The sequence below is a fragment of the Myotis brandtii genome, unplaced genomic scaffold (assembly GCF_000412655.1).
Source record: "Myotis brandtii unplaced genomic scaffold, ASM41265v1 scaffold30, whole genome shotgun sequence".
NCBI lineage: Eukaryota > Metazoa > Chordata > Mammalia > Chiroptera > Vespertilionidae > Myotis > Myotis brandtii.
Window position 1 is genome coordinate 1,188,133 of NW_005361458.1, and position 24,407 is coordinate 1,212,539.

Sequence of the window (24,407 nt, forward strand, 5' to 3'; positions counted from 1 at the left end):
GGGGTTTTTTTTTTTTTATTTTTGGTTTTTTTTTTTTTTTTTTCCCTTTTTTTTTTTTTTTTTTGGTGTGGTGGTTTTTTTTTTGACCAGCAGAGGGCAATCTAAGTCCCATTAAACTACTTTTGGGGGGGAAAGAATAGAAAGGAAAAAAAGAACTTAAAAGACAATATATAATAATCAGATGGCACCAAATTGTTGGTGATTGGGTGTCAGTCAGTCCAGGCTTCCTCAGACTTAGGATCCATTTCCTCCTTCCCTGTGCCGCCCCCTCCGCCCATGTCTACATTCCGATCCTTTGATGTTTCTAAAAGAAACATCAAGGAAAGAGAAAGGCTGTTACTGCTACTGTGAGGATTGACCCCGTGCATTCTGCAATCCTTTTAACTGCCTCTCTTCATGGGAAGCACTGGTAAGAGGAAGCTGGTTGCTCCTTTCTCCTTCTTAGTTGCCAACCATGTCTATTAACTAATCGTCTGCGTGGATGCACAAATCTAAGAATTCCCCAGCCTGAAGCAGGTATCTCAGTGGGGCCTCAGAACTGTGGGGTGGGGAAGGCTGCCTGCTCCCCCTGTGGATACTGGGCCCACACCAGACAACAGAACCAGAATCTCTGGCGTCAGGACCCAGGAATCTGCATCTTAGCTTACAACCCTTGTGACTCTGATAGGAGCAGAAATGTGTGATCCACTGATCTAAACAAGAAAAGCAAAGACCTGACATAAGCCACACCTGAGGCACCGGAGTCTAACTGGAGACACACCTCTCTGATTCCCTCACGAGGCGTGGACAGCCACGCCCGGAGGAAAGGCCTGGAAGAAGGTGGGCTTTCTGAGTGAGCGCAGACACAGACCCAGCATCACCAATATCCGATCCTGTCATCAACATGCATGGGAGAACTCTCAGGTGCTGTGGGTTTGAATGAGGGTGGAAATGCATGGATCCAATGTTACTTAATCAATAAACACAAATGGCTTTTTTTTTTAGTCAAAGAGAAAATGGAAAATAAGAAAAAGTCATCCAACAGCTGGCTGCTTATCTGAAATATTTGTACGTAGACTAGAGCTTCCCAAACTTGCCTGCATCTGAGAATCCCTTGGGCAGCTCGCTAAAAACACTGACACACTCTCTCCAGAGCATGTGTAAGCAGCCTCCATCGCACAACGGAACTGGGACTTCTCCGCTATGCCAAGAAACCACCCAAAACCAAGCTCAGATTCCTATTCTGTGTCTGAGCACAAAGAACAATTCAGTTGGATTAATAAACAGTTTAATGCATCTATGTTTTGTCATCGTTCTCAACACCAAAGCACCTGGGACCTAAGTCCCAGGAAGCAGCTGGCTCTTCCCTAAGAAGTCTCTCTGATGGAGCAGTACTCCTGCACCTGTAATCCAGGGATTAGGACGTACACCACCCTGGAACTTTTTTTTTTTAATATATTTTATTGATTTTTTTACAGAGAGGAAGGGAAAGGGATAGAGAGTTAGAAACATTGATGAGAGAGAAACATCGACCAGCTGCCTCCTGCACAGCCCCTACTGGGGATGTGCCCTCAACCAAGGTACATGCCCTTGACCGGAATCAAACCCAGGACCCTTCAGTCTGCAGGCCGACGCTCTATCCACTGAGCCAAACCAGTCAGGACGACCCTGGAACTTCTTAGAAATGCAAACTCTCAGACCCTGCTGAGTCAGGATCTCTGGGAGTGGGGCCCAGGCATCTGTTCTAACAGGCTCTGGGTGACCCTGATACATGTTAGAATTCTAGAAGCACTTAGTCAGTTGTTTCCTAAACCTTTCCAATGAGAAAGACCCCTTTCTTGGCTTCTCAATTGGCAATTCTGATTCTGAGAAGCTGGAATGAGAACCTAGAAATCCAACTTGTGCAAGTGCCTACAGGAGACCCTTACTGTCGGCTAAGTTTAGGAGACTCTAGACACCTCCCTGGTTTCATGAGTCCTCACAGAGGCAGTGTCTTGATAAGAGATGGAAGTAAGACCTTTTAAAAAATACAGATTCTCTGGCCTCTTCCCAAACCCCAGTCAATCACTGTATTTGGGATCGATGACAGAGCACTAGAGAATGTGTCTTTTTCTCCGGCAGCAAGTGACTTAAATGAAGAAGGGGTAACTTTTCAGTGGGGATGGCTCTGTGCCCAGGGATGCTGGGTGCTGGTGCTATGGCCTGAGATGCTCTGCAAAGAGCCAGCACCGAGCTCGGGCACAGAGGCCTGGAGCAGCACTTGCTGGTTGACCGCAAGCACTTGGGCCAGAAGACCTGGCAGCAGAGGCAGCCCAGAACCAGACCCTTCCCCACAGACAGAACCAAGAGAGAACTGCCTGCCAGTTGCAATGGGAGCAGGGACAGCAGCCATACTTAATTTGGTTTAAAAAATAAAGAAATGTAACATTTCTTTTACCAGTCACACATGGAAAGATTTTAAGGAAACCAAAACACGAGGAGAGAAATAAAGTGTGAAAAATGTTGCTTTTAAAACTTCTCTTCCCTTCCCTTCTGCCTCATTTCCTACATCTGAAACTCTACAAAAGCAGTCTTGTATAAGACCTTACAGTCTCTTTATTTCTCCATTTCTTGGCCTTGCTACTAAGATATTTCCTAATGTTGGTAAATTCCCTTTTCCTCTTTTAAGCTCTAAATCAGTATGAGATGCTACACTGGGCAATCAACCCATTTCCAAAGCTTTCTTTTCTTCCAGTTCATCAACCCCAAAGAGCTGAGTGTTCAAGGTTTAACACCTTAGTCTTCAATCAAAATCACATATATTGAGCTTAACAAAGTGCTTGATGCAGGGTGAGAAGTAACACTGACTCTCATTTCTTCTCCCTTCAATTATAAGCATCATCTTATAAAACTGCTGGGTGGGTTTGACCCTCAGGTGTGAAAAAAATAATATAGGAAACTCGAACGCAGCTATAATACACATCTATTTTTATTGCTTTAAAGGCCACTGAAAGCCAAAAATCAGGACAGACGCTGCCAGGTGAAGAAATCCACATCTTGCCTGCATGGAATATAAAGAAAACTCCCGACTTAGTGAATGCTGGAAACATTTTTCAGATGACATGAACGAGTATATGTGAATCTTTAGTTTCTGAAACCACACTTGCCATGGGGAACAAAATAAAGAAACCAGACTACAGAGAGAGGTCCAAATATCTGTGAGTTTTCCCGATATTCAAATTTTATTCTCCACCCCGTATTGTGGACACGTTTGTTACTTCTTGTCGAAGGGGACTTCCGAAAGTCAGCCTCGGTCCGTGTGGGTGAATATCAGCACAAAGAGCGGCACAGAAGTGCTGGAGGCTAAGACCAGCAGGTGATAATTACGCAAGAAGTCCTTCAGAAGGCTGATGGACCTTGGAGCTTCAGCAGGGCTGAAAATCTGCATATTATTACCTGGGGGTCTTTGCAAAAGGCCCAGGGTTCCTTTTGGAGGAAATGGTATTGTGATGCAGTGCTCCACTGTTTGCCTCCAGAGCTGGCAACCTGCTTCACTCCTCCAAGAACCGCAGCTCTTCCTGCCCCAAGAGGAAGGCCGCCATCCCTCAGACATGTGGTAGCTGAGTGGCGTTCAGTGGCCTGGTGAGCATTCACTGGACCCTTTAAAAAGTAGCTTTGTTCCCCCCGCCCCCCCCCCCACCTTGACAGATCCTTTAATATGTCCCCAATCCATGGGCCCAGGAATTGCTGGTGTGGCTACCCCTCCGCGCAGCCTGTAAAGTCTTCTCCACCATTACCCAGAGTTCCAAATGGAGGCTTCAGGCTGCCTCTTTCTTCAGCATTAACTGCTCCCATGTCACCATCCCCCAGGGAAGACAGGCAGTTCCTCATCTGGTAATGAGCCTTACACGCGCCCACATGGTTCCATCCAGAACACTAGAGCCTTGGCATAAACCTGATTCCCTAAGCCATTGCTAAGTCTCTGCAGAGCAGGACTTGGCATAGTCCAGGATATAGGTTATATGCATACAGAGCCTTCGGGCAATTTCAATTCTTGGTCATGCCATTCTTATTGTCTTATCATAGCAAAGAGAAACTAAGGGGAAATAATTATTTTCCCAGAAAGCATTCTCTTTAAGACCTGACAGACCGATTAGAAAGTTAAAATGAGACAACTGTTTCACTGAACTTGTTTTCCATTTTAGTTCCGTTCAGTATAGTTCTGTTTCTGTTTCCACGGCAGACAGTTCATTCTGTGAGCAGTCTTAGAAGAACAAGTGTTTTGGGGTAGGTTCAATTTTCCCAGCGGTGGTCCACAGTTCCCTGTTCTTACCTATAAAGTTCTATTTAAAAAACCAACTCATTGTATTTCCATAAAAATAAGGAATTCAGACAGTTCTGAATCTGGTATGTGTATTACTGTCTCCAGAACTCCCTAAAGTACATAGTTAAATATTAAGTTGCCTTTTTATTTCATTTGATGTTGACTCATAATGAGATTCCCCATTTCATACAGGCTCTTGCTATTAGTTTCCCTGTGGAGTCATAGAACTGCTATTGCACAGGTACATTCACATCTGAAAGGGTAACAGTGAAGCCAATGGAGCGCTATATTAGTTCAAATATGGCTGGATACTTATATGTCTCTTTTGGGGCATGACTTCTGACAGGTGTTTTTTCCTACCATTGCATCGACACCACACTACCTTAATTACTATAACTTTGTTTTATATCTAGAAATAGCAAATCCTCCAACTCTGCTAGTCTTCAAGAAGAAACATCCCTTTGCATTTCCATATATATTTTATAATATGCTTGTCAATTTATACACACATCAAGAAACTCCTTGAGACTTTGGTTGAGATTGTACTAAATCTATAAATCAATTTATGAAGAAATACATCTTTAAAATGCTGAGTTTTCCAGTCCATAAACACAGAATATGTCTTCCCTTATTAAAGTCTTCATTTTTCTCAAACATGTTTCATAATTTTCTATGTAGAAATTACATATAATTATGAGATTTATATCTATGAGTTTGATTTTTGATGCCTTTGTAAATGATATATATGTTTATATTCCTCTTTTTCTAATTGATTGCTATGGTATATAGAAATATTTTTGGATATTGTTCTTAAATCCAATAATCCTATTAATTTCACTTATTGATTCTCATAGTTTATCTGTGAAACTACTGGGTTTTCTCCATTCATAATAATGCCATTGGCAATTTCTTTTTAAAATTGGTTTTAGAACTGATCAGTGATACTCTAACTCATGTAGCTAGAAAAAATTATTTTCATGTTAGAGTAGTTCACATTTAGAATTTAGTACATTAGATTAAAACTAGCCCAGCCAGTGTGGCTCAGTGGTTGAGCATCAACCTAGGAACCAAGAGGTCATGGTTCAATTCCCAGTCAGGGCACATGCCTGAGTTGTGGCCTTGATCACCACTTGGGGGCATGCAGGAGGCAGCCAATCAATGACTCTCTCTCTCTCATCATTGATGTTTCTATCTCCCTCTCCCTCTCCCTTCTTCTCTGAAATCAATAAAAACAAACAAGCAAAAAACCAGACATCTGGACTGTTGGCCTCAGCATGGAAGAATACAAAGGACACCCAATACATAAAGAACATCTTTATTTTCTCAGGAACTTTGGAAATATGTATTCTGTGCACAATGTTTCCCTATCCCCACTCACCCACATCCACTTCCACCCCACCATCCCCTATATATACACTAAGAAAGGAATGCTGCCTTTTGATCAATTTGTATTTCCTTGTGTATTCCTTTCTCTTTAAGCATGAACGAAACCAAAGACGAGTTGAAATGATATATTTATTTGCCCCTTTGAACATGATATTCTTCTGATAACACCACTCATGATAACTCCTTTAATTTCTAAAAGACTTCCTGTTCCCACTTTCACATCCTCACTGTAAAAATCTCCTCCTTCCTGGATTACCAAGAAGTTACCAGTGTCCAGGCCAGCTCACTTCTAGTGATGGGACTCTCCCTGCTTCCACAGAAGGAGATCTAAGCTTGGAACCAGGTCTGGTTTGCTTGTAGCAGAAAACAATGGAGAGTGAAATGAGCTTCAGTCCAGGCAGTGTTGGACCCAAAGAACTGACACAAAATAAAGGGCCGGAGCCTTTGGGTTTGTCTTCAGCAATATTTATTGGAAACAGCGATGCTTCCTGTGGTAAGAGTTTATACATTAAGCAGTAAGATTTGCCTTTCACTCCACATGATCCACTACCGCAGGTGGCACGTCCGAAGCAGCACATTAAACCTCTGAGAGAATCTGTACAGCTAGATAAATAGAACTCTGGATAGAACTTAACGGGACTTGAATGACTGATACCCAAAACAAAACAAAACACCACCACTCAAAAACTGACACACAGCACTGTGCACACGAAACGAAGATGAGATAGAAGGGACAGATAAAAGTGATGACTGAATGGGGAAACAGGTTTGCATATGCAGCCACATTTCTTAAACTACTAAGCACAAACATCATCTTTACTTGGTCCTCACTGAGGGCAGAATATGCACAAATGATGTTCAAAGAACACAGGTGAACGTGGAAAGAAAAGGTATGTACTGTTTCTTGGTCTATGAACTAGTGGAAAAATGGTTTCTAGTGGTTTTCTCCTTGTGTCTCTGTGCCAAATGGATTCATGAAACACACAATTTGTAAATAAAACAGAAATGAAAGTATTTGTTCCCCCTTCCCTGTACCTTCAGAAATACCCTAAACACACACACATTGTTTCTTTACAGCAGGACATTTAAGCTTGGAAACAGATCTCTTCCCATTTCCTCATAATAGAGTTTCCTCTTGTCAGCCCCTCCCACAATATGTGGATTGATAACTATCTTAGAAATAAAACGGGAGTCCCTCTGGCTTGAACAGCAGGGAGGAAGGGAAACAGGCTGTGCCTCAGAAACAGGCATAAGTGGGAGGAACAGAGGTGAATGTTTTCAGAGAAGGCTTTGAATCCACACGCAACACTTTCCTGGTGGCATCAAAGGACTAACTCAGACCAGAAGGCAGTTTGCTGGTGAGGGAGGCTTTCTTCGACAAACTCTGTGACTCACACGTTTGGGAGGGGACTATGTGAAAGCAAACCCTTTCTCCTGTTTAGATGGAAAACCTGAGACCTGGAGAAGGCCCTGGGTGATAGATAATACCTTCAGTAGGATGGTTTCTCTGTGCTGTGGCTCATGGTCATTAGTCTAAGAAGCCGCAGTCTCCTGAGAACTGTCTGGCTGGTCTCAGGTGGTATTTTTAAAAGCACATGCCATGCCCACCAGGCGGAGAAGATACCATCCATCACCGTGACTCCTGTGGGATCACACAAGTCAACCAAAGGTACTCTGTGGGGCCGGGTGACCTGGACCACTGCGGCCTGCATTGGGATGTGTTGGAAGCAGCATTACCAAAGCAGTGGTTAAACTGAACTATCCGGGTCAAGAGGAGATGAGCCAGCCAGCATGACATACTAATGGGGCAGGGCAACCAGAATTTCCACATAGTTGATGGGGAAGAAGCCTGACTGGCCATGAAGCATCCCCTCATACCAGTTCTCATCAATCTGGTTAGTGAGTGTGATGACATCACCCTCTTTAAAACCCAATTCCCCTTCATTTTCAGGTTCAAAGTCGTACAGAGCTCGGCAGCAGGGCTGATCCATGGGGACACCTGGGAGTCAGAGCAGGAGAGAAGAACACAGAAAGACAAGGGGAATGTAACTCACATATGCACTGCCCGCCGCGCCCACCTGCTGACCCCTCGGGTCCTCCCTCACTCCTCTTGCTGCGAAGCCTCCTCTTGCTACCAGCCCCAAGTGTCGCTGCCTGGCAGCTCCCTCTACAGTCTTCAGGGGCTTTCTCAGAAGTCTGGAAGGTGCTGGGTTCCTATTTTGTTTCCAGTAATGAAAAATGGCCACATCCATTCTTACGATGTGTACAGCAGAATTTTTCAAGGCTTGCCTTCCTGACAATGCCCAGTGATGGGAGACCCAACGACTCAAGGCGTTTTTAATGAGATTTAGGTTCATAAGCTAGTATGGCCAGAATTCTGTCCATGTTAGCACTTTGAAACCTCTGCACGTGTGAAACAGTACAGCTAATTACATGGATGATGCTTTGCAACCTCAGAATAACAGTATAATTCTCACTTATTAAAAATAAGTACTCCAACCACCATATAAAACACTGGGTTCAAGTTCTAACTCTGTGTGACCTTGCACAAGGCAAGGTTTTTGTGTAACAACTTCACAGTACAGTGGGGCCCTGACTTACGAGTTTAATTTGTTCTGAGACCGAGCTCATTAAGGAGTTCATTAAGGAGCTCGTTAACTCAAATTACTCTATCAACTCAATGCAAAAAATCGGCCGAGAGACAGCTGGTATCTCAAAAAACTTGTTAGTCGGGACACTCGTAAGTCAAGGCCCCACTGTACTATCATATCTACTAAATGAGATGATGTAAAAATTATATGATTTACACGTTGTAAACTATTGTGTATATCAATGTGAGGAGTGCATCAGAGCTATGACATCTATAATAATAAAAGCATAATATGTTAATTAGACTGGATATCCTTCCAGACAACCTTCCGGACGAAGCCAGGGCTACGAGGGAAGCCTGGGTCCTGGGTGCCTGCTGGCAGCCATAGGGAAGCCCGGGTCCTGGAGGGAAGCCGGTGCCAGTATCTGGGGGAAGGAAGGCCTACTCTTGCACAAATTTTGTGCATTGAGCCTCTAGTGCTAAATAATGCTCTAGATCTGGATTAAAAGAATAAAAAGAATGGAGTCCTGACCTGGCCAGTGTTGCATTGGCATGTGTTGCAATGTGGAATGCAGCTCAGTTGGTTGGAGAGTTGTCCCACACACCAAAAGGTCATGGGTTTAATTCCCGGTCAGGACACATACCCAGGTTGTAGGTGTGATCCCTGGTTGGAGTGTATATGGAAGGCAACTGGTCTACGTTTCTCTCATATCAATGTTCCTCTCCCGCCCCCGCCCTTCCTTTCTCTCTGACATCAGTAAGAACATATCCTCGGTTGAGGATAAAAAAAAAAGAAAAGAAAGAAAGAAAGAAAGAAAGCAGAAAATTAACAAGTCTCTGAAAGAAGAGTAAAATATGCAGTTGGTTTCGAGCAGGAAGAAGCAAGTTACATGTAACATACATGACTAGTCCTTGGGGCCGGCTAACTTCTAAGAGCCACTGCTGCTTATACCCCACACGGAGCTCTGAGCAGCAGATGTGGACACAGAGGCACAGAGCTCCCACTGTCATCACAGACCTCCCTTCCCCTCCACAGTCTCCTGAAAGCATCTCATAAGAGGCGTCCTACCGTAAAACATCAAGCACTGGGGATACAGGGAAAATAAAAGGAAGCTGCATAACTTTAAAATTCATATCCAGTATGAGATAGTTTCCACTTCTTCAATCCAGCAAATGTTAAGGCTGAACCTCTCTCCAGCACCAGATTCATCCACATGCTCCTGTGCCCCAAGAAATCCAACTGAACACATTCTTGGAGCTGCTGCCTGTGGTTATGTGCGAGTGTATGGGGCACGCACTGCCCACGGGCATTCAGTCTTGTGCATGCTGGAGCCACAGAAGGGGAAAAACAGGAAAAAAGATGCCACCCCAGCACCAAACTGGCATGTTAAGATGACCTTACGACCACAAAGGAAGGTCAAAATCAAATTAGGCCAAAATAATTAGGAGGTTAAGAGCTTATGATGAGAGTTAAGCAAAAAAAATAATTTTATAGAGAAGAGGGGAATAGAGGAAAAGCCATGACCAATGAGAAAAGGAGGGGCGCTTTTCAGAGCTTCTACCTGACAAAACCATCCCATAAGAAATGTATTATGACATATTTCTTATGCAGCCAGATTAGATTGCTCCTAGAATTTTTGGAAAAGTGTCAACAGGATGTGCCCAAGGCCCATGTAGTGGGGGTTGTGGGTCTCAGCCCCTTACCTGAAGGCTTGGGAGTGCCCGCGTGGGAGATGCCTCCATTGGGCTGAGTATTGTCTCCAATGGGAAACTCCAGGCTCATCCGTGGTTTGGGCTGATATTCCCTTCTAGGCTGAGACGAAGCTTCTCTTATTCTGTGTGGAAAAGGAAAAGGGGAGAATAGAGAGTGTGCAACCAATTAAGAAGCAAAAAAAGGCAGTAAAATCTAGCATATGCTTAGGTCACCCACCAATCTGCCCTGTGGCATAGGGGAAAATGAGAGGGGCTCTCAGCTCTCAGATTTCTCATGTGTATGTGTTTCTGCTTCTGCAAGAGGGGCTCTCAGATTTCTCATGTGTATGTGTTTCTGCTTCTGGTGATGTCCCTTCATGGTCACACCCTCCCTGTCTCTATCCTCTCTCTCAATCCCTCCCTCTTTCCCTCCCTCCCTCGTTGAGCTCACTCTGCACTGTGCTAGGGCCATAGAGATGAGTAAGACACAGCGTTTGCCCACAAGCACCTATGGTCTGTAGGGGAGACAGAACATAAACAACTGGTTACCATAAGTGAGAGTAAGTGCTGTAGAGATGGGTGCAAAATGCTGCGGGAACATGGGGTGGGGTGGGGGAGTCTACCTGTCCATGGGGAAGTTGGAGAAAGTCTACGGACGAAGGTAAAAGATGAGTACGAGCCATTTACAGATGAAGGATGGAAAGAAGGAACTGTGTGCTCTGAGAACAGTGAGCAGTTTGCAAAATAGGAAGTGGGAATGAAACTTATTCCCTAAAGAAAGTGTAGAACAGATTTGCAAAGGTGGGTAGAGCTTAGGGTATGGTGGCAGCAGACTAAGAGTGTCTTGGTACATATTTCAGAGGAAAGAAAGGAAAGAACATTACACTCAACAGATGTCACGAAGACATGCATTTCTTTAGTGTGTTCGAGTGCCTGGTTTTAACCGTTCTAGAGGCTTCAGGGGGTTCCACACATCTCCACCAGGGTGCACCGAGGGAAGACGCACACTCTAAGCACTAGTCAGGGAAGATACGGAGCAGGAAGAGGTGGCCAGATGGACCCAGTGGGAGCAGGTGAGGAGTTTCCATGGTGTAACCCAAAGATTGGAGGTGTCATTGTGCACTGAGCCGACGCATCAGCGATGAGTGTCTCATCTGGCCACGAGCTGAGAATAAAGGCTGCTGAGGCAACACTTTGATGCACATACATTTAGCAAAATCATCCTGCTTAATCTGGTTAAATAAAGTAACACATATCATAGTGCAGGGCCACTACAGACAGCCGAGCAGGCTGTCCCCAACTCCAGGGAGCCCCATTCACAAGGAAAACTACCACAGCCCTGCGGTGGGCGCATCAGAGGATGGGGAACAAGCCCATGAAAGCAGCCCTCTTGGATGGACTATGCCACCATCCAGAGAAACAGAAGGTGTGAAAGATACAAGCTCTCAGACAGATTATGCTGGATCATGTACCCCATCTGGACCAGTGTGTGACCCGGGGCTAGTGATGGCAGCTCCCTGAGCCTAGGCTGACTCATCTGTTAGAAAAGGCGGACGATCCTTGGCCTACAGGGCTGTTATACGATTGATGATGATATGCCTTTAGTACCCACACAGAATAGCTGATCAATAGGATACATCTATTATCATCAGAACATCCAGGTATCCCATCAGTGGCAGCCAAAATATAATCCAAGTACCGACCTCTCATTCACATGAGATTAGATTCAACGCCACCAAGTAAAACAAAGCATAAGAGAAAATAAAATCAGAACAAATGATCCACAGGGTGCCCGTGAAGGATCAGCAGGAATTTTGGCAGAAGTTTTTCTTCAAATGTATTCTCTCTCTTATTTCCATTCCTTTCCACATCATTTTATAGCAAGAAAATGGAGGTGTGAGATGCAGGGAACGGTCAAATACCTTTCTTCCAGTCTGACGGTGACTTGCTGCAGGATCTGGACTGCCTGCTTGTGGTACTCCAGCTGGGCCTGGACGAGCGCAGAGAGCTGGCTCACCTGTTCTATCTGCAGATCAAGGGGGAATCACGCCTTAGTTCCCAGGTTACTGACCGTCAGCAGCTACTATTGTCCTGTGCATACGAGAGAACTCCCCTGACACACAGTCCAGTGCCTGGTGATGCCCAGGACCATGTGGGGAGCCAGGCGAAGACACAGAGCTTTACAGGCTCCAAATCGATTAAGGATAAGAAAGCATCCAGTGCTACGAGAAGCAGAATTCTCCTGAAGATCACTTAACTCTCATCAAACAGGCTCATGCTTAGCTAGGACCTTCTGAGTAGGGTTTGGCTTATTTTACTGATATCCTATAAGACAAAAAAAGCATTAACCAGTGGATTCATTGCTCCCTATACTTTTCATGCTAAGTCAATATTAGTGCTGTTAATAGAAACGTGAATACTGATTTCTCACATGAGGCACCATGCGAGGCCATGTGCTACAACGGAAAATCTTTTGTCTTCTCCAAGCCTCATCTGTAATGTAAAGGGGCTGGGTCAGGTGACATCTGGCTTCATTCCAGCTCTACTATTCTAAGCATACTTGGTGACTCTTCACTTCATCTCTTGTGCTATGATCTAGCTGAACAATGGCCTCCAAATGAACAGAGGCAATGCTGCCCAGGAGTTTTGGGGTGGGGTACAGCCCGGGGTGCAGGTCAGGAGCACTGATTCAGGTCACTGCTCGTCCCATGAAGCACTCCTCTTCAGTAGGTAGGTGGACACAAGCTGTTTCATGTGAACACAAACCTACACTGTCTCGGGGTGATGGGAAAGTCTGGACATGGTCAACATGTCTCCCCTGTCACCAGTCAGTGGTAAGTACACACAGACTGTGCAAACATCTTGGCAGACGTTAGTCAGCAAGTGATCGGGCCAGAGGCTGCGGGGAGCAAGGACAGGAAAGCTAGGTCACAGGCTTCCTACATGAGTGGATGGAATGTAACTTCTAGAGCCGTGAAGGATAATTTAGTGCTCTGTAAATGTGAAAGCAGCTTTCAAACCAGCTCATCTATGCCCCAAATGCAGTATCTATGCTACAATCATCGATATCAATGGAAATTACCTCTTGAAAGAAAATGTCAACATTACTTCCAAACACAAAACATCTTAACTCTCTTCTGAATGCATTTTAGTTGATATTCTTATACAACCTGAAGTCAATCTGCCCCTGCATTTCAACAAACCACTTTTTTTTTTTTTAGCTATTGGACTGATACATGGGTCATCAGAAATATTCTTATCTCCCCACTATTGGTAAGATCATTAGTAGACAAAAATGTAGTTAAATCAAACTATAGAAATACAGGTACAGGGGAAAAAACTTACCATTTCTAATCTACCTTATAATTTCAAATTATTTAAAAGAAACGACCATCTACTGAAGTTCTCACCACGTAGTGTGATCAGACAGTAACGTTTTCAACGATGGGACCCGTGAGCACATTAATCTTGTGCCTGGACGGAAGGAGAGTCACTCACGTCCATCTCCAGCAGATTGAACATGCTTGACTCAGCAACTTCTTTAGACTCGTCAAATTTCTCCAGGGCTTGACGGATCTCTTCATCTGGGATCTTGCCTTGTCGTTTCTTCTTATAATCAAAGTCCAGGCGTCGACCCTCCAACTTCTTCAGGTGATGCTGAAAAAGTCCGGGGCAGGAACGTGCTTTGGAAGGACTCAGGGAAAGGCCTATTGAGAGCTCACTTCCCCACCTGCCTGTTAGCTTCCAAAATGAGGCAGGCTACGTTCTAAAAGGTGTCACCAGACAAGTATAAAAGCACGCGTCAGTGGGAAAATGTTTCCACAGGCTAAATGTGGGGAAACAGGTTTTAAAATAATTAAGAGCAAGAAAGAAATTGTGGGAAATAGCAGTGCCTATTATTATTATTATTATTATTATTATTATTATTATTATTTTGCCCTCACTGGGACAAAGCCAAACTGGAAGATGCCTTTCCCTTCCACGACAGAAGCTGGGAATGTGTGTACATGTTCCGCATGTGGAAAGCACAGGGCCCACAAATCCCCAACATCAGAAGAAATGGTATCTCATGAGAAGGCAGGAAAACCCCCACTTCCCTTGAAATGAAGTAAGAATGGAATTCTTGATTTTCTAATCTTACAGCACTAACACTAGAAAGGACACTATCTATGAAGTCATCCAATCTGTTAGAACTGCCTTATTAATTGCTTATTTCAAATGTGGATTACTGATCACCTGAAGTAGCACAGCCAGGGCGGGGGCCTAGGAATCTCTATCTTAACACTTAGCCTCGTTGACTGAAGCAGCTATCAGGGAACCACTGGTTAGTTTAAGTCTCCCCTTTATAGTCACAAAACCTGACTTGGAAGGGGCCTTCGTAGAGACCTAAGGCCCCACCCTGTACTTGGACCCCTCCTCGCAGCATCCCTGCCACATGCCTGTCCAGCCTCTGCCCAACACCTTTAGTGACCAAGTGAAAAAGTCACTTCCCAAAGCTGCAAAGTATTCTTTTCCTAAGTGCTGCAGCGTTCCATGCCTAACAGGCAGGAGAAATGGCTGCAATTCCCTTGATCTTGGGTGTATTTGGAAAGAGAAGCAGATAAAAACAGAGTAGGGAATGGTGAAGAAATGAGAAGACAGAAGAAAAACATCCTAGACCAAGCATGTCAAAGGCTAACATGGGCCAAATAAACAAGGTTTAAGTTTATGTGGGCGGCAAAAAAACAAAGCTTCCATTTTCATAGAAACATAGGTTTATTTAGATAGAAACGTGCTGAATATAAAGGGCTCAAATAAATGAGTCATCGTTAACATAAAATAATAGAACATTTTAATAAAAATTAGTATTTTTTCTTGAACATTAACTTACCAGTCACTGAATAACTGCACAAATTAATAACTAATGCATATAAACCTATTTTTCTTGTTCTCTGAAAGCAAAATATTTCCTGTTATGCACACCTAACAAGACTAATGATGTGGCAATTGGCTGCTAAAATATTCGCTGCTAGTATTAGTGGCGAGAAATGGCGCGCTTGCATGTAAGGTGCATAAGGGAAATGAATGCAACACGATTATAGTCATCAGTCATTAGCGAACGTTGTAGTTTGTTATTAATAATTATGTATAACAGGTCATTGTAAAAATTAAGTTACGAAATTTTTATTAAAACGTTTCTTACATACCGTTATATTGGCTGGGCCGCAAAAATATTCGTTGTGAGCCGCATGCAGCCCACGGTCTGCGAGTTTGACATGCTTGTCCTAGACCTTCCCTCCCACTGCACACCCTTGTCTCAATCCATGCTCTGACCCAAAGCTAAATGTTTGCTCCTTTGGGAGGAAAATTCTTGTAAAACATCTGAACTTGTGTCAGCTGTAGGGCATTGTTCTGGAGTCAGTTATATTTTAGGTTGAGAGTGAATCTACCCCTTACTAATGGTGCAACCTTGAGCCAGTGGTAGGGCTGAAGGAAATTTAGGCCAGAATAAGGAGATCGAGGAGACTTCAAGGTATGGCAGCTCATGTCACAGTAAAGGAAATTAAATTTCAGACAGTTCAACAAATATTTGTTGAAGGAACGAATGAGCAAACATTATACACTTAGTCAAAGGTAAAGCTCATTGAACTTCATTTGGAATAGCTCAACTTTCTACATGTTTTACCAAGAGAACAGTTGTATACCCTTTCTCAATCCTAGCAACTGTTATGAAAATATGAAAACATGTTCATAGAGTGATAGAATAACTATTTAAGTTAACAACTAGTGCAGCTAGCATTTTAGAGGATAAAATCAGCCCAGAAAACCAGAGAACTAATGAAATTGTGTGTCATCAGGGAAAGGATATCATCCTTCTGGAGGAAAAAAGCTTAAGAAATCTTGAAAATTAAATGTGGAGAAGTCAAATGTCATGTCCATGAGCGGCACGGGCATGGTAGTGGGACAAAAAGTCTTGCATTTCTGGTTTCTCTCATTTATTTTGCTGGGCTGCTTTGCAATTCACATGCCCAGTGCTGACAACGTACACAGAACGTTCAAAAAAATGTTTTCTAAAGAAAAAGGGTCCCTCACCTACACAATCCAAACTGCCCACTTCCCAGAGGACCGGTGACAGGTACCTGGATCTCCCTCAGGTCTTTGTCGTGAAGGTTCTGAAGGGGGTCAATGAAGTTCTGCTTCACCTCCATGTCCAAGGAGTCTTTCACCTCCGAGAGCTCCCGCATGGCCTCCCCCACCTCACCGAGCGCAGGGCCTGGAAGGGGAGAACAAAGCTCTTGTACATTACAGAACAGATGTAGAATGCGTTTGCATTGATAGTGCCCATCACAGAAGAAACCCCATGGGTCCTGAAGACAACCGAGATGAGAGACAGTATGGAACAACTTCCAGAGAACAATGTTCTTTCTATCTATAGCAGTTCATACAGGCAAGACTCTGTGCCCCCTAAGGGGGTGCTATCTCTTATAAAATTTGGAAACAATTTGGGAAGCTCCCTGCCCTCTCTTTTCATTGCCAGCTTTCCTGGTTAAGGCCAATACATTTCTCAGGAGCAATAAGCAGGGTACAGCCAAAAAGGCCATCACTTGCTAAGATCTCACATCACAAGGGAATGAAAATGGAAGGTGTTCAGTACGGTAGCTGAGGGCCAGAGGATAAAGGAATAAACCATCTCATCTTAGGAGAAGTTGGCACCACATATGCCCTAGCTGGTTTGGCTCAGTGGACAGAGTGTGGCATGTGGAATGGAGGGTCCTGGGTTCGATTCCAGTCAAGGGCACATGCCTGAGTTGTGGGTTCAATCCCCAGTAGGGGGCAGGAAGGCGGCAGCCAATCAATGATTCTCTCTCATCATTGATGTTTTTCTCTCACCCTCTCCCTTCCTCTTGGAAATCGAGAAAAAATATGTAAAAAAAAAGAAAAAGAAGTTGACACCACATACAAAAGAGCAGAGATCTAAGAGAAAGCTCAGGGGGCGTTGTGTTAATTCATGCTCACTGGGACTGTTTGCTTTGCCTCAATTTCCAGTCACTACCAGAAAAACTCCAGAGTAAGTGTCCAGGCATCTGGAGATGGCAGTCAGCTACTGTAAAGATTGGCATCTCATCAGAGAACAAGAAAATAAATAAAACCCCCACAACAAACCACACTGAAAATGATGAAACAACCCTGAAAACAAATTTTTTTTGTCCCATGTGTACAGGACCTAAAACTGAGAATGGAAATATACAACGGCGTGACTAATTTCCTACGAAGTTTCTTACTGGCACCAAAATCCCCATGGACAGACGCGCTCATTACCAAAGTTGCAGTCATCTCCCAGCTCTCTCCCGAACTTGAGCATGGCCTCTGCCAGCAGTGCTTCCGCCTGCGGGTAGCCGGGCCCTTTCTCCTGCCCACGGATTTTGGACATTGTGTTGATCATGCTGAGTTTAGCTCTGGAAGCTGAAGGCAAAGAGAGAACAGGCTTTTTTTAAAGTTTTTTTAATCTTCATTGTTGAGAATATTACAGATGTACCCCTGCTTTCCCCCATAGCCCCCCTCCACCCAGCTCCCACTCCACCCCAGGCCTTTACCACCCTTTCAGAGTAGGCCGTACAATAAAGCAGAAACAGGGCTAGATGAGAATCAGGCCTTAACCAGTCTATAAACCAGCTCAGCTACTAAAAAACTGGAGGCCAGGAGATTGTCAAGGGCGGGGGAAAAAAGGAGAAACATGTAATACTCTTTGTAATAATTTAAGCAATAAAAAAAAAATAAATAAATAAAAAACAAACAAAAAAAAAATAAAAAAATAAAAAATTGGCCATTTTATATAGTCTCTTTCAAAAAAAGTCAGCAGACAGAGCTCAGTGCTAACATATCACAAAATGTCTAAAATTCTACTTTCTTTAGTTCTATATGTCAAAGCCTTTCATTGAGTATTTAATTTTATTCTGTCACCTCTTTAAAAGCGAGGCCTCCCTGTACCTTGTATATACAGGTTCTGAGTGTTTTTCCCCCTCCCTCACTGCCTCAGTTTGTTATGGCATGGGCCACCTTAGCCACTCTGGCTTTTCTATTTATTGAGTGGTGGATCAAATGGTGGGGTCTTACACATTTTTGTGTGTGTGTCAGAATTGTATAGACCTCTACAAAGTATTATATATACTTATAATACTTTTTGCTATCAACCTATCTCTTTAATTTTCCTTCTTGTTTGAGTGGGATTCATGTAGGATAACTCCAGAAATCTTTCTAAATTCAGCTTTGTATTGCCCACCCAATTTCCATCCAGAAATACTATGAACTTAGAGGATTTTAATTTCTTATGAGAGAGGAGCCAGACAGACAGGTTGGCTTGCTCTTACTTTGAGCACTGCCTCAGAAAATAATTAGTTAAAAGAAACAAACAAACAAAATAAAACAAACAAACAAACTAGAATTTGGTAACAAAAGTTTAATTAACTTCAGTTTGAATCTTGACTACAAACTCTCTCAAAAATTTCACAAAACGCATTTCAATTACAATACTTCCCAAACTTCTAGAAGGCCTCTCTTCCAATCACTTGTGAAGCATTTCATTTGTCTGGCAACTGTCTACTCCCCATTGCTTCCAAGTGTCATTTCATCTCCCAACCTGTAAATCTCTCCATCCACCCAACCCCCATAAACTCCCGTAGATTCTCTGATATGCAGGATGGTCTTAGGCGACCCCTGTGAAAGGGTCGTTCGACCGCCAAAGGGGTCGCGACCCATAGGTTGAGAACCGCTGCTCTATCCCCTCCTCTCCCACAGCTTTACACTTTCTCACAAATTGTCACAAGCTCTCTGACTATGCTCCTGTCTTATCTTTCCCACCTTCACTAGCCTAGTTCAAGTGCCTCCCCTGGGTTTACCACAGAAACAGCTTCCTGAGAGCAATCCCTCCCCTGGTCCGGGAGAGCAGGATCCTGGTATGCTGCCCTATGTATCTCCCCAAGAGGATGGGCATAAAGCCGTGCGCACAGATGTTTAACACACACATGTGCTGAAGAAAATACTAAATGAATGAATGGATATCCGGGAAACTAGTATAGGCTCATGGCAGTGGTTCCCACAAGAGACTCAGGTCACATCCTTAGGCGCATGTGACGGGGAGCCTTTTGAAGCTCACAGAGAATGGGGACTAGAAAATTTGTTTCTTTGGTTGCATAAAAAGTATAGCAATCAAATATTTTTTAAGATAGAAGACACCTGCCTCTGCTGAGGGAGGGATTCCACACTGAACCAGGGCATTAGGGCCAATGGAGATAGAGAACTGTGAGACTTATCGGCCTACTTCCTCCACGTATCCCCCAGGGAACTGGCGGCCAGGTTCATGCCCTCTGGGCATGGGACAAGAAGACTCTTTTCTGGGGAGTTCAACCAACCCAAGAGAAGAGACCTAACTACAACCATCCCAGGATGATCACCCTAAAATGAAGCCATTCCAGTTAATAAACTCCATCATCCACCCCTCTCACTCCCCCTCCCCCCAACTTTGCTGTCCTATACCTAATGGAAAATGGCAGCTGCTATCACCAGATTTTGTAGAAAACTAACATGAGAGAGTCAAAACAAACAAGGAAATTAATAGGAAACAAACCATTCAGGAAGGGGAAAATAATTATTATTAACATTCTCAGGTGTCTAACATACTTTCATTCATAAAATAAAAAAGAGACAGTGAACAACACTTAGAAATTAAAATATAATTTAAGTTTAAATATGAATTTAAATAAAATGTAACATTTAACCACCAATGAACGCATAGATCATACAGTTAAAGCAAATCCTCTCCTCCCACCCCCCCGCAAAAAATAGAATTTAGAAAAAAAAAGAAAGAGATAAAAGAATCGGAAAGCATAAAATCAGGGTCAGTCCAGGTCTAGAGGCTGAATAATGGAAGTTCTGAAAAGGAAGAACACAGAAATAGAAGGGGAGTTGTTGTTTTTTAATAGTTCAAGAAAATTTCCCAGAACTAATGAACGTGTGTTTCCAGCTGGTTAAGGATCTGCGGGACGTCCAGCACTATGGATAAAAGGGTCCACACTAAGAACCACTCCGTTTCCGGAAGTTACTAGAAATGTCCCTCCACTTGCAATGGCCTTCCCTCTCTCTGTCTACCTGCCCCACACAACACCTGGCAGCCTCTTTCACAAAGTCCTTCCAATCAACCTTTACCTCTGCTGCCCTTCACTATGAGTGACCCCTCGCCTCATTTCATGTCTGCACTGTGCCCTGTGCATGGATCATATCTCACGTGATACTTTATATCTCTTTTCTGCATGTCTGTTTCCTGCTACTAGTTGACACACTGCATCCTACTGAATTCTAACACAGGGCTGAGTGTACAGTGGGAACTTACTAATTAATTGTGGGCTAAACAATTTCATTTAAAAGTTTGCATTTTTTTAATAAAATTCTTCTGCATACATCATTTTTTCAAGTCCTTGGAAAAAGACTTCCCTGTTTAAAAGCACAATGGCCGCCCACTGTTCCCTGAAGTGGAGCTAAAGGTTGCTGATAAGATCTAATTACACACTAACCCTGTGATCTGACAGGGCGATTCCGGACAACAGCTCATGCTGATGGCAATCTGGCCTGCTTGTGGCCCTTGCACAGACTTGATTTTAAGATTTCTAAGGCTGCTGGGCCTTTTCATTTCTCCTGAACCCATTTCTTAAAGCGCAGTAAGGTGGCATTCCACTTCCCATTCACTCTTATTAATTCTGACTCTTGAGAAACAATTCATCTCTGTGATGTACAAATGATAAAAAATTGATCACACAATCTCCCATAATCAGGAAATCGGCTTTCATTTCTCCCAACAAAAGAGGGTTCTTAAGCTAAATTATGAGTCTTAAAGGGATACGAAAAATCAAATCAGGAAGAATCAATAAAAAAAAATTACAATGGAAATAATTAGGTATCCCCCCCAAATAGAAAAAAATCTAAATCTGAATTTTCACTGCCTGATTGCATCGGTATTTACAAAAAATCTGCTTTTAAACATGTGTTTTTTCTGCGATAAAATGAACAAAACAAGTATTTACGAAGCACCGACTCTGTGAAAGGAACTGTGCTAGGGAGATTTGGAGAGAGTCTGTTCTCAGTGAGCTTATTTATTCTCTAGCTGAAGAGTCAGAGAGCATTCTGCTCACTGTGCTGGGAGACACACATGGGCCACTCTTCATTTTTTAAACCCCCCTTGTCTTTGTTTTTATTTCTATGAGAATGAATACTACAGTTAGACCATTTCCCAATGATTCCGTTTTTGTTGATGGGTCTTTACAAAAAGAAGAGTTAAAAAATGAAAGACCCAATAGACATTTCAAGGAAAATAAAAGGGAGTTTAGCCTCCTTCTTGTGGAAAATTCTCAAATCTCATTAGGGACAACTAATTACTAAATACAACAAAGATTGTGAACAAGCAAGGTTAAAATTTAGAAGACCAAAGTTGCATTTAAATGTGAAAATGCAGCCTCTTTTTGAAGATAAAAATATTAGAACTGTATTCTCCTGTAATGGACTCTATTATCATTTCCCACTAACTAACAAAAGGACACCTGCATACAAAGGAATAATAGGACAGGGTTCAAATTCCTGCTCTGCTGCTCCCCAGCTCTGCAGGGAAGAGAGGGTGTTTGGCCCTCAGCCTCAGTGTGCCTGGGTATAAGTAAGAGGCAATAATACTTACTGGTAGAATTGCTGTGTTGGTGAAATGAGATGATGAATGTAATCAAAGCAGGCACCAAACAAATATTCTTTCTTTTCTCCTCTTGCCCCCTTTTGGCAGGAGAAAAATGTTATCGATAGCCATTTCATTGACATGGTCACCAACAGCTAAAGTTCTACTTCTTTACTTATCTATCAAAGCTCAATGATGTCTTTAGTTAGAGGAAAAAAATGAATTCTGAATTAAACTAAATTGGCAAAGTTTATTACAGGGATTATAACTGAAATATTAGTACAAATCACCAAATCATACTAAGTTAGAACTTAGTACTTGCAACAAAATGCATTCAAGAATTAGCACTTTAGTATCTATTTCACATTGGCAGCCTGTCATTGTGCAAAATGGCCTGGTTTTCCCAGGTGAAATCTCAGAGCGTCTACAAGTCTAACACGAACCCTCTGCTGCTCCCTGAACTTTGAGCAACGTCTTACTGGCCTTGGGCACCAACAATTCTGAAAGGACACGGAAGATTTATATGATAATGAGGACGTCAGTAAATTTCCTCAAACTTCTGCGGTTTCTTTTGAAAAATCTGAGAAGAGATTTGGGAAAGGAGACAGATTTGCCTACTGACATATAAATATGTCACTTTCGCACTAAATCATGCTACCCTCAACCCAAAGAATGGTAGCATTTCTATAACACCTCTCTCCAAGGCAACAGAACCCTCTTATGCCCCTGATGAGCAAGAAGCAGCCGGGAGGTATTTTAAGACACCGAGAAAAGGTACATGTCAGCAGCCCTGAGAACCTATGAGGTGGGATAGTGAACATCATAGGAGGGTATTGCAAAGCGCTGACACAAGTCTCACAGTGCATTCTGGGAAAGCAGGCAATTGCACCACCGGAGCATAACATGGTTCCTACAATTTGAATACATAATGAGCCGTTGCTTCTCCAGGCTTTCGGAGCAGAGAGAGGGTAGGTGCTTGGCACAATGATAGTGTTTGGGATAGGGTCCTGCGGTGATTTCCCCTAGAGACCTTCCCTGTGGGAGAATCCTGGGGAAGCACGTGAGATGCCCTCAGGTGGGGCTGCAAGCCACTAGGAAGAGAAGCTGAGGGACATTTCTTGAGCCGCTACAAAGTGTCGGGCACTGTGCCAGGAGCTTTTTACTTCTCACCTGTCAAACATATCTTCAGTCTTAGCATAGAGTGGACCTGTCCAACCACTCCCTCGGGCAGGGGTGGGGAATGTCCAGCCCGCGGGCCATGTAAGGCCCACACAATCATTTGATCTGGCCCTGCCAAGGCAGCCACAGGCAGGACTCAAAATTCAATAAACGTAGGAGCCTTTTTCACAGCAACATAAATTTATATTAAGTGAATGATGTTATAAATGGCCCGGGGCAGAAGAAAGGGTCCCCACCCCTGCCCTAGAGGTTCAGAAAACTTCCTCCTAAGCTGAAACAATGTGACAGGTTTTCCCAATTTATCTCCTCCTTCAATGTAAGGGTCCAGGGACTAAGAGGGATCAGAGCAAGTGGCCCGGCGGCCCAGCAGTGATCTGCTGAAATAGGAGCTCTGTCTGAGGAACAAACAGCCACAGTGTATGTGCTAAGCTGAATCACAAAGTCCCACACTAGTGGCCCAAACAGCACATATGTATCTCACAGTGTCCTTAGAAGTCCAGGCGTGACCTGCGTCTTCTATTCAGGGTCTCTCAAGTCTACAGTGAAGGGCTGGGCCAGGCTTCCCCATTATCCAGAAGCCAGCGTAAGGAAGCTTCGGCTTCTGAGCTTACTCAGGTTTTTGACAATGTCACACCCTTATGGTGGTAGGATTGAGGCCTTGGCTCCTTACTAGCTGTGGGCCAGTGGCCACTCTTAGGTCCTAGAAGCCACACTCAGTGCCCTGACCCCTGGCCCTCTCCTCAGGTAGTCACACATGGTAGTCTGCTTCTCCTAGGCCAGCAAGAAAACCTCTCTCCCTCCAGTCTACTAAGGCGGCTTTATATAATACTAGAGGCCTGATGCACGAAATTCGTGCAAGAGTAGGCCTTCCTTCCCCCGGCTGCTGGCACTGGCTTCCCTCTGGCACCTGGGACCCGGGCTTCCCTCGAAGCCCTGCCTTCGTCCACAAGGTCATCTGGTCTAATTAGCATATTACACTTTTATTATTATAGATGGTCATGGGAGGGACATCCCACCAACTTTGCCATGTAATATAATCTAACCAAGGGGGTGGTGAGTGTTCAATCCCATCACCTTTGCCAATTCTACCTGTTAGAAGCAAGTCACAAATCCCACCTACACTCACAGGGGGTGGGGTGGGGTGGGGGGGATTGTACAAGGGTGTGGACAATAGAGGTCTATGTAATAAGCAGAGGAATGGCTGCTATGTGGAGAATGTAAAATGGGAGTGAGAATGGAGGTAGCTGTAGAGTGAACAAATAAAAATGACATGAAAGTAAATACTGCGATAAGGACAATAAAAGATAAGAACGGGGCTCTCTGACTGTAGTGTGCAAACAACAGCCCTGCACGCAGGGCCTCTTGCTTTACGGTGGCAAAGACAAGCCACACCTTAAAAAGTAAAATGTAATAAACATTTAAGTAGTGATAAAAGCCACGAAGGAAAGTAACATGAGGAAAGGGCTCAGAGAGTGCTGACAGGCAAGGTTTGAAATAAGGGTTGGGAAAGCCACAAACATGCAATGCCATCTGAGCAGAGCCTAAGTGGAGACTGAGTTGAGGAGGCGTGGAGAGGAGGAGATTTGGGC

General features: G+C 43.7%; 1 protein-coding gene across 1 annotated transcript in view; it reads right to left on the bottom strand.

The window, feature by feature from the left end:
- Nucleotides 1–6,117: 6,117 nt before the first annotated feature.
- The window catches only part of SH3GL2 (SH3-domain GRB2-like 2), a 37,319-nt gene continuing 19,029 nt past the window's right edge, over nucleotides 6,118–24,407 (bottom strand). The window contains exons 3-8 of the mRNA XM_014542367.1: nucleotides 17,250–17,393; nucleotides 16,070–16,203; nucleotides 13,449–13,607; nucleotides 11,873–11,976; nucleotides 9,963–10,093; nucleotides 6,118–7,667 (exon numbers count right to left, since the gene is read on the bottom strand). Of these exons, the coding sequence (XP_014397853.1) occupies nucleotides 7,468–7,667; nucleotides 9,963–10,093; nucleotides 11,873–11,976; nucleotides 13,449–13,607; nucleotides 16,070–16,203; nucleotides 17,250–17,393 (872 nt within the window). The 3' untranslated portion in view covers nucleotides 6,118–7,467. The remainder of the gene's footprint in view (nucleotides 7,668–9,962; nucleotides 10,094–11,872; nucleotides 11,977–13,448; nucleotides 13,608–16,069; nucleotides 16,204–17,249; nucleotides 17,394–24,407) is intronic.